At 33.3% G+C, this 10,213-nt stretch overlaps 1 protein-coding gene across 1 annotated transcript; it reads left to right on the forward strand.

Moving 5' to 3' along the window:
* Positions 1 to 347: 347 nt before the first annotated feature.
* Positions 348 to 9,255, forward strand: LOC118752708 (phosphatidate cytidylyltransferase, photoreceptor-specific; the record flags this gene model as incomplete). The annotated part of the gene is given in 8 exon segments (XM_036487588.1): positions 348 to 472; positions 689 to 785; positions 850 to 1,026; positions 1,129 to 1,321; positions 6,961 to 7,256; positions 7,334 to 7,465; positions 7,525 to 7,659; positions 7,726 to 9,255. Coding segments are annotated over 8 exon segments (1,236 nt in total), but the record flags the coding sequence as incomplete, so codon positions are not given.
* Positions 9,256 to 10,213: the final 958 nt, after the last annotated feature.

A 10,213-nucleotide genomic window follows, 5' to 3' on the forward strand; every position in this document is an offset into this window, starting at 1 on the left:
AAAGTCATTATTTTAGTTCTTTTCTTATTTCACCGATGAATTCTCAGAGAGGCATTTCATGTCACCGCGGCCACCTCTGTGCGTGACCTCTAAGGATTTGGAAGAAAGTTGAAGAGATTGAAGGTCTAGGTGACATGAATATACGTGCAGCATATTTTTCCGATATGACGGGACTTAAATTTAAGAAAACGTCATATATATCTTCTTTAAAATGCTGTAATCGGGAGCGTATATAAACTTAAACTAAATTTATTGAGTTATTAACATGCAAACGAACATGCATAGTACAAGAATATGTAAATATGAATGTTATTGAATTTAATTATTTACCTTTTATTTTATTCTAGGTCGATTCGGAAGAAGAAAAATTACCAGAGGAAAAATTTGTTGATGAACTGTCCAAAACTCTTCCTCAAGGAACGGATAAAACGCCGGAAATTTTGGATTCAGCTTTGAAGGACCTTCCGGATAGGTAATTGAAACAAAATATAACAAAATCCCATTAAAAGGGTAATGTTTAAGATCTTCTGAAATAAAAATAGAGAATAACATTTTGCAAATGATGAATGTATGTACTTACATTGTTGAGAATGTCTAGTTTCATTTCAGTACATATTTCATTAAAGATCTAATTCCTCTATCTTCAAGTGGAATTTCGCTTAAACGTCTTTCCGATTTTGTTATTTAGGTGGAAGAATTATGTTATTCGTGGTATCTTTACATGGATAATGATATGCGGGTTTGCACTTATCATATACGGTGGGCCTTTGGCACTTATGATTACGGTAAGTAAATCAAGACTAGGCTGAAAGAGAAATTATTAGTAAAAACTATTTTATTCCTTTCTAGACGCTGCTTGTGCAGGTAAAATGTTTCCAAGAGATCATTTCCATTGGCTATCAGGTCTATCGCATACATGGCTTACCCTGGTTCCGCAGTTTGTCCTGGTATTTCCTGTTGACATCCAACTATTTCTTCTATGGTGAAAATTTGGTCGACTATTTTGGCGTAGTCATTAACCGTGTGGTACGTTGGCGTTGTTTTAAATATTATCTTTTTATAATTTCTACTACTAAATTTTTTTGTATTTGCTCTATTATCGTTTATCTATCTCTTAATTTATAACAGGAATATTTGAAGTTTCTGGTGACCTATCATCGCTTTCTGTCGTTTGCATTGTATTGCATCGGTTTTGTCTGGTTTGTGCTGTCGCTGGTGAAAAAGTATTATATGAAACAGTTTAGTCTGTTTGCTTGGACACATGTCTCGCTACTGATTGTGGTCACCCAAAGCTACTTGATTATCCAAAATATTTTTGAAGGTGCGTGCTCATATGCAAAAATAAATGTATCTTGTGTTTTTATACATATTTCTATCTACAAGTATGTACATAAAATATAAGTATGTACCAGTGTACTGCACAAGCCGATTCAATTACGTTTTCAAGCTACCTGAAAAAATACAAGCGCAAGTATGATTCACACTTGTTTAAAACAAGCCATTTCAACTCATAGCTTGAACACAAATGAATACGTCGTGAAAGCGTCGCTGCCATCGCACGAATAAGCTAATTCGTGTAGCGCACGCTCGACAAAGCAATAAGACTGCGCTGCTACACACAACAAAATAAGCAAACAGGCTGCTTAGAAATATACAAGCCACTTGAAATTTACTTGGAATGCACAAGCTACTTATCCATATCCCGTTAGACATGCAATTGGATATGTTTGAAGTAAATCAAGTATGTGTATGAGTTGAAATCCAACAATATTGAAGCAAGCACGCATTTACTTGCTTGTGTCGAACCAAGCCCAGTGAATACAAATAAGTTTTCATGTAGCTTGAAATGTAAGTAGCTTGGTGCAGTACACGGGTACGTACTCTGTTTTAGCCTGAAAAGATGCGTGTTTTGAACTAAAAATTTATTTGAAGCCTTAAGCTGATTCCCGTTATCGACGCAAATAGCACAATATGTACCGGTTTTCATCGCGCTTGATTGGTACATATTTAAAAAATTTGTACAACTTTTTGCGAGGTCCCATTATCATCGCATATTGTGACAATCTTCTTCGGCGAAACTAATTACGCGACGATAATTGGTACAACATGATCACACTATCGAGCTTGATTAATAATAAAAATCAACAAATTGTCGACTTTGATCGTGGCATGAGCGCCTGATAAAATTCGCCGCATTTTTTACGATATTAATTTTGGTGAGCACAATTTCGGCTCAGATTGCCAAATTTCGAAAATATCTGTTTGTTCACACTATCGGTACTTCATGTGCCGAAAATTGGCCCATTGCGTCGATAATGATATCTTGTCTTTAGAAAGAGAAACGTTTTAAAGTGAAGTTTTGAGCAAAAAAATATTTCCTCGCAAAAAAATAAATTTAATTAATTTTTGTAGCAATTGACTATAGTTTTAAATGAGGAACCACACACTTCAACGATTTGGCGCGTATCGATATTCACAGTTCTTCTTTTCGTCGTGCCGAAATCGCAGACTGCCGCGTTTTGAGAACTAAAAAGGTCCGTGGGCCGAAAATCCGCTTTTTGCTTTAGCGTCCTGCGTAAAAATTTCGTTAACAGATTATTTGGTCTTAAGGGAAACTTGGTTAACAGATTATTTGGTCTTAAGGGCACAGGCCATGTTACAAAAATTTAAATTCCGTCGGCCGAAAATCCGTTTTTTTTTTTTAATTTTGATTGGATATGGTTCATTATGCTCTAAAAACAATCTGTGCGAAAGATGACAATTTTTGGTCAATATCTTAAGCTCGCCCAAGTCCATCAAAGTTCAAGTGCTAAAAAATCGTTTTCTTAGCTTACTTCGATTCACTTCAAAAAAGGTTCATATACCAAATTATGTAGGACTAATACTTTCGAAGATTTAAAATAAATATTAATTAATATATTTAATAATTTTTATTTTTTTGTGCACATTGAACTTTGATGGACTTGGGCGAGCCTAAGATATTGACCAAAAATTGTCATCTTCCGCACAGATTGTTTTTAGAGCATAATGAACCATATCCAATCAAAATTAAAAAAAAACGGATTTTCGGCCGACGCTAATGTATATGTATGTATATGCACATGGTCGATTCTACACGGTATTTAAATTTTTGTAACGTGGCCAAATAATCTGTTAACCAAGTTTCCCTTAAGACCAAATAATCTGTTAACGAAGTTTTTGCGCAGGACGCTAAAGCAAAAAATAAGTAAGCGTTTCTGCGCTAAAAATATTAAAGATGTTACAAACACTTTTATTTCCTTTTGAATCGACCGGAGTCGAAATTCGACCGTTTTTCTTGTTTTTTAAGAGCCCGGGAGATGTTTTCAAACTTAGCACGTCGATTAACACGTCGGTAAATCTCCTGCTTTGAAACTAAGTAAAGCGTGACTACAATTTTTGTTTATCTTTTTTTATTTTAAATATTTTATTAGCGCTAAAGTTTAGTTGGCAAAAATTTCTCTATAAACTGTGTATTTTGTAAAAACCCTTTGAAAGGCAGACAAATGACCTTGATCTGAAGTATCTGAAATGTTGAACCACAATCCGTCAAATTAACGAATTCTACAGGCAGCAACATATAATTTTCATCTGAAAACACAGGTGATCTAACGAAATACCAACCTTTTGAAATATTTGTCCCTGAGATTTGTTTATAGTCAAACAAAAAGCGGGGATGATTGCAAACTGTACCCTGGGACGAAAAGGGCAAGAGAGTGCCAGAATAGGACAAATGAATGCGAAGGATTAATATTCGCAAGCCACATGAAATTCCAGTTAAAACTTCACAACCTAAACGGCTTTTATGCATTTGTTTCACACGCATGCGGGTACCATTGACCAAAGCGTTCTTTATGTTTAGATTGCTTATAAGTAATGCAGTACAGTTTGTTTTTTTGAGTACCACTTTATGTGGAGGTAATCCGCGGACAGTTAAAGAGTTTAAAAATTTAATAGGGTATTTGTTATTCTCCCGAACATTATCACAAATAATTTTATCAATATTAAAATATGACTTTTCTTATCCCGGCATACGCTCCAAAATGTCTACATTGGTAAAGGAGCAATCATAATTTTTTTTTGGGGCAAGTATAACAGAATGCCAAATATTATCAGAAAGAATGTGTTCCCCAATATTCCCAATGATTTCTTCAATTATGTATATTATTTGAAATTTCAATAGTGTCTTTTCCAAACTCACGGAAAATTTTCGGTCACCAAGTAATTTGAGAAACTCTACAAACTCAATTTCATGTGGCAGGGCTCTCATATTAAGCATCAAATCAACACAATTTTTGAATTAGGGTGACTCGGGGGCCATGTGGAACCACCGGCAAAATTTGGCGGAAATCACCAGACATTAAAATTGTCTTTCTCCCAAATAGAACCTCTTTATTTTCCGTTCCACTTAGATCACGTAAAAGTCTGATAACTCTATGAACTTCAAAAGCACTAAATTCTTGATTAAAATCGATGACTCGACACATTTCGATAACTATCGATAAATTTCCATAACTGTGCTTTTTCATCACTGGATAGCTCAATAAATCTCAATAAATCTCGATAACGCGATAAACTTTGGCTACCTCTATAAATTTCGATAACTCCAAACATTCTTGTATTCCGATAAAATGTAATAACTCGATGAACTTATATAACTCTGTAAATTTTTATAACTATATACTTTGAAGATTCGGAAAATTTGAATTCGACAAACCGACGAATTTCGATAACTATATACCAACAAATTTCGATTAATCAATAAATATCTATAGCTCGATAAGTTGAAAGAACTCGATACATTATGATAAATCGGTAAAGATTTCGATAACTACATATAATCTCGGATGTCTCGATAAATTTGGATAACTAAATTTTTCATGACTGGATATTAGAGTGGTCCAAAAAAATTAAGCTGGAATTTTAATGCCGGCACCCCCTAGGATTGTTCTATATCGAAAAAATATACCCCTATTTTTTTATTTTGAAACCAAAAAATATTTAGGGGGTGCTCAAAGCGCTCAAAGTTTTCCATGTATTTTATATGGAGAAAAAACCATTTTTCGTAGAAATGGTATAAAACTCTTAAAAATCAATATTTTTCAACCGGAAAACTCTGGTTCTCTTCAGGAGACTTCCAGTATTAATATCCAATTGTTTATTTAACTATTTTTTTATGATTAAAGATTTTTCCATTGCATTTTCTAGGGGTTTTGGAGGACCTATAAAATATAGATACTATGAAAAAATGGTTAAAGAGACAATTGCGTATTATTACTGGGAATCTCCTGAAGATAAGAAAAGTTTTCCGATCGAAAACTGTTGATTTTCAAGAATTCTACACTATTTCTACGAAAAGTGGTTCTTCCCCCATATAAAATACATGGAAAACTTTGAGCGCTTTGAGCACTCCCTATTTTTTTTTACATACATTTTTGGACCACTTTATTGGATATACATATTTCGATTCTTATCGAAAAATTTCAATAAATTTTCTTACCCTTTCAGTTACCCTAATTCTTATGTACACACATATATATCGTTATTTTCGCCTTCACTTTTTTATCGTCATAATTTTTTATCGTTTCTTTTTTCATCTTCACATTTATCTTTTCTTCTTCACTTTTAATACGAAGAAAAAAAAATGCGAAAACCACTCAAATTGAACAGGTTGCGACAACAACTATACGCAAATACGTAAATTTTTAAACGACAATTTTGTGCCTATTTGGAAACCATAAAAACTCTCCTCATCTACAGAAAAATACCTTTCCAATGGTATTATTGGTTTTGAAATCGGTTAGGTAGAATCGCCAAACGAACGGAGACAAAATAAGACGTTGCAAGTTGTTTTAAAAATTATGAATGCGAACCCAACAAACATAGGGGTTAGAGAACGATTAGAAAGCGATTCGAATTATAATGGTTTTCTCTAAGGTAAAAGGTTAGAAGACGATTAGAGAGACTGTTGAGAACTATAGGATTCTCTGCAAAAAGGGGACATAGTTCTCGATATCGAAAAAAAGCTTAGATATCTAATCGTATTCTAACGTTGAGTTCTAATTGGTTTCTAATGTCTAGTATTTTCCTAATCATTCTCTAATCGAATCCTAACATAGTTCTCTAGCCTGATTTTCTATTCGAGAACTATATTGAAATTGTAATGTAAAATGAGAACGTTTTTCTAATGTTAGAGAATGTGTTTGCTGGGTAAGCCTCCACCAGAGTGTATATTTTTACGTAAACATTTGCTGTGTTTCCTTGGACAATGATCGGCATCCGTATAAAAAATTTGCACGCAAATGCAGCTACAACGATGCTATCCTGACAGAGATCTGGTTCATTTTATGATCCGCTGTGTTTGCTGCACGGTTTGGTAGCATCTAGTGAGTTCATTTTTATAATTTCGTCTTCCTCGTGCTCGTAGTATAAAATTAGTGTTGCCAACCCCACAATTCCTGAGTAATTTTTATCAATATTTAGAAAAGTGGGTCAGCTAGCGTGACAGACGTGGAAAAAGTCCAGTGCGTAGAACTGCTTGTACATATTGTCCTTTTGTAACTCTATTTCTCTAGGAACCTAGCCCTAAATTAGGAAATATTATGTTTATTGGGCTTTATTTCAAATGCGCTGCCAACATTGAAATGAAAATTGTGCTCATGATAATTTTTGATCGACTTCAAAGAAAGGAGAAGGTTATCAATTCGTCGGAAATTTTTTTTTTTTTTCGTATGTTACCGCATAACTTTGGACCACGTTAACCGATTTCGATAGTTTTTTTTTTTTATCGGAAATGTGATACCTTAAGGTTGGTCTCATATTAATTTTGTTTAGATTCGATAATTGGATTATGAAGAAATTAACGGTACTCTTATATTTTTATATTAGAATTGAAGTCGGTTTTGTTTATTGCTTAATAATTACTTTTGTATTTTTTTCCAGGTCTCATTTGGTTTATTGTTCCTGTATCGATGATTGTTTGCAACGATGTAATGGCGTACTTGTTTGGCTTCTTTTTCGGTCGTACTCCGCTAATTAAATTAAGCCCGAAAAAGACATGGGAAGGTTTTATTGGCGGCGGCTTCGCCACAGTTATCTTTGGCATCCTTTTCTCATATATCCTTTGCCATTATCAATATTTTGTTTGTCCTATACTATATTCTGAGGAGTTGGGACGAATGACAATGGCCTGTGAACCGAGTTATTTGTTTACAAAACAAGACTACAGCCTGAGTGTGGTAAGAAGCTAATAATCCGATTTTTCTCACTAGCTGCTTAACTTCATATACTTAATTTACTTTTACTCTAATTACAGTTTGGCATCGGCAAATACATCAGTATGTATCCATTTGTATGGCATTCAATTTCCTTAAGTTTATTCAGCTCGATTATTGGGCCTTTTGGAGGTTTCTTTGCTTCCGGTTTTAAACGTGCATTTAAGATAAAGGTAATAAACTCCAAATTACTTGTGCAATTTACGCAATCTATAATTTTTTTCTATTTTAGGATTTTGGTGATATGATACCTGGACATGGTGGCATTATGGACCGTTTCGATTGTCAGTTTTTAATGGCAACATTTGTTAATGTTTACATTTCTAGTTTTATCAGAACACCAGCTCCATCCAAAATTTTGACACAGGTACGTTGTCCATATGATTTGATTTTTTTTGATGTAAATGAAGTTAAATTTTTTATTCTCTAACAGATTTACAACTTGAGACCTGAACAGCAATTGCAAATTTACCAGTCACTCAAAGAAAGTCTTGGGGACTTAATTACAACTTAAAAAGTTTCCAGAAACTATTAAATCTAAGCGTACTATACAGACAAAACGACTGCGGATACGAATACTACATATTTGTTTTAAACATTATAAGTAATAATTTAACTTGTTTGTTTATTTTTATTGTAAAATTGGAATTTGTTGTTGATACTAGGTCTTCATCTTAGCTTTGTAACAAAAATAGAACATCGATCTCCGCTGTTTGTTAATGCAGACTATGTAGGCGGGCAAATACATAATTATTGCATAGCCATAAAAGATCAATCAATGACTAGCAGATTCATCAATTACATGTGGATCTTTGTGCAAAAGTTAAATGCAAAACCTTTAAATGATTCCATATAGCATGAAAACGAAAACAGGAGCAATATTGTGAATTTTTGTTTAGCTGATTGCTTCACTGGAAAACGAAAAGAATCTTTCTGAGGAGACAAAGAAATAACTTGAATTGTGTCATTCCTTCTCTTTCTCTCCAATTAAAAAATAGTTAAATTCATATTAATAATCAAATATCAAATTTAATTTATAATATTTTTTAATACAAATAGGAAGTTCACAAGGTGTTGTATACTGTCGTAAACTTCAAACGGCTAAAAATATGTGACGCACGTTCAGTACCATAAAAGTCATACTTATTACGAATTTTCACAGCTTTAAAAAATAGTTGGTTGTGGTTTCAAGTCCTCTTAACATTTATTTAAGCGTTTAAAGTGTACGACATGCAACAATGCGACAGTATACCACCCCTTGTGAACTCCCTAAATATTCTCCTTTTACTATTACTGTAAACTAAATGTATGTACATAAATACACTACCATTTTTACCAAACTATCAAATTTTCAGATTATCAGATTATGCCACATACACAATTTTAAAAGTATAATTGGGGTTCAGTTAGTCTTTCATCATTTCGCTCTTGTTGTCGTAATGGCAAAATCTATTCCCAAAAAAAGTGCTAGTGAAATCATTCAGTTCGCTGGAAGAAATTTTTGCGTAAAATTGGTTAATTTTTTAAGTGATTATCTCAGATGGGGAAAGAAGTTTAAGAATGAAATTACTAAATAAGGCTAGTTTTAAAGTATTTAATGGAGAAGGACCGCTTGAATTATCTTTTATTTATTATTTATATTTTGTCATTACACTTGTAAACCGTTAATTTTCGAGTTGAAAATTATTATGTATAAGGTGACTTATATGAAGCTAGTGCAATACATAAAACTTACTAATTAATACATTCTTGCAAAGACGTGAGCGATTAAGATTAATGAAGAAAAAATAGTTTTAGTTTTTTAACTTTAATATTTTCGATATAAGAGTACATGTGTTTTTAGTCGGTATTTTATTGAATCAGTTGTTAACGATCAAACTACAAATGTATAAAAATATACATACATACATAAATGCATCCATAATATTTAAAAATAAAATAAATCTGATTGTGTATTACATAGTACATTCGATTTGATGTCAAATGAAAAACGATTCAATTAGTAATCAAATCTGTGTTGAATAAGTGAAAGTCGGACCAAGGTATTGAAAAAGATTATTGATTGTCAACAAAAATGTTGAGTCTTACTGCAAATTTCACGAAAGCAATTTAAGTGAAAAATGATTTTATTTTTTTGGATTTTATATAGAAATTGACAGAAAATAAAAAATAATTTTCCATTTAAATTGCTGGTGAAACCGGCTGTTAAAGATAATAAATATCGTTTATTTTCAAAACTATGCAATTTTATTTGATATGTTCCCTGCTCGTGGCTTAAAATTTGTGAAACGATTGGAAATATATCTTCGTATGGACTAATTGCAAACTTAGATTACCGCTATTGTCGCAGTTCCAGCGCCATTTTTCCCATATTATTTTGCGTTCACTTGGATCAACATGTGATTTTTTTCTCCATAGTAATTATATGTTGGTGCATAGATGTAACATACATACATCTCAGTTATGCTACGCTATGCAAAAGTAATGTATGTAGGTGGGCCAAAGCTGTTGCGCTCCTCCTACTACATTCTTAACAACTTTCATTAGAACAATTTTTTTTTGTGCGACGCGTAGGTCACAAGCGGCGTATAACTCATTCTCACACCACGAGAGAATGAAGGGGTGGAAACCACAGTCTTACGTTAACGTTTTTTAAAGGTTGCATTTCCGGAGTTTCATCTACGGCTCCTACCATGTCGCTAGCTAGTTGATAAAAGGTCGTGAAACAATGGGCTTAATTGTGAGATGTAGTTATTTCGGCTGAAGCAAGCGAGTAATTTGCCGGGAGGTGCATTCAAAAAAAGAACATATCGAACCGTAGATCTGGACGATGCGCATTAGCATTTTCCTTAAAAACGCTTCAACATAGAATACTAGAGCCACAAAAGCATTTCCCATAAAGCCACAAAAAGTCCGAACGT

The sequence above is a fragment of the Rhagoletis pomonella genome, unplaced genomic scaffold (assembly GCF_013731165.1).
Source record: "Rhagoletis pomonella isolate Grant_MI unplaced genomic scaffold, Rhpom_1.0 Rhpom_scaffold_01765, whole genome shotgun sequence".
Taxonomy (NCBI): domain Eukaryota; kingdom Metazoa; phylum Arthropoda; class Insecta; order Diptera; family Tephritidae; genus Rhagoletis; species Rhagoletis pomonella.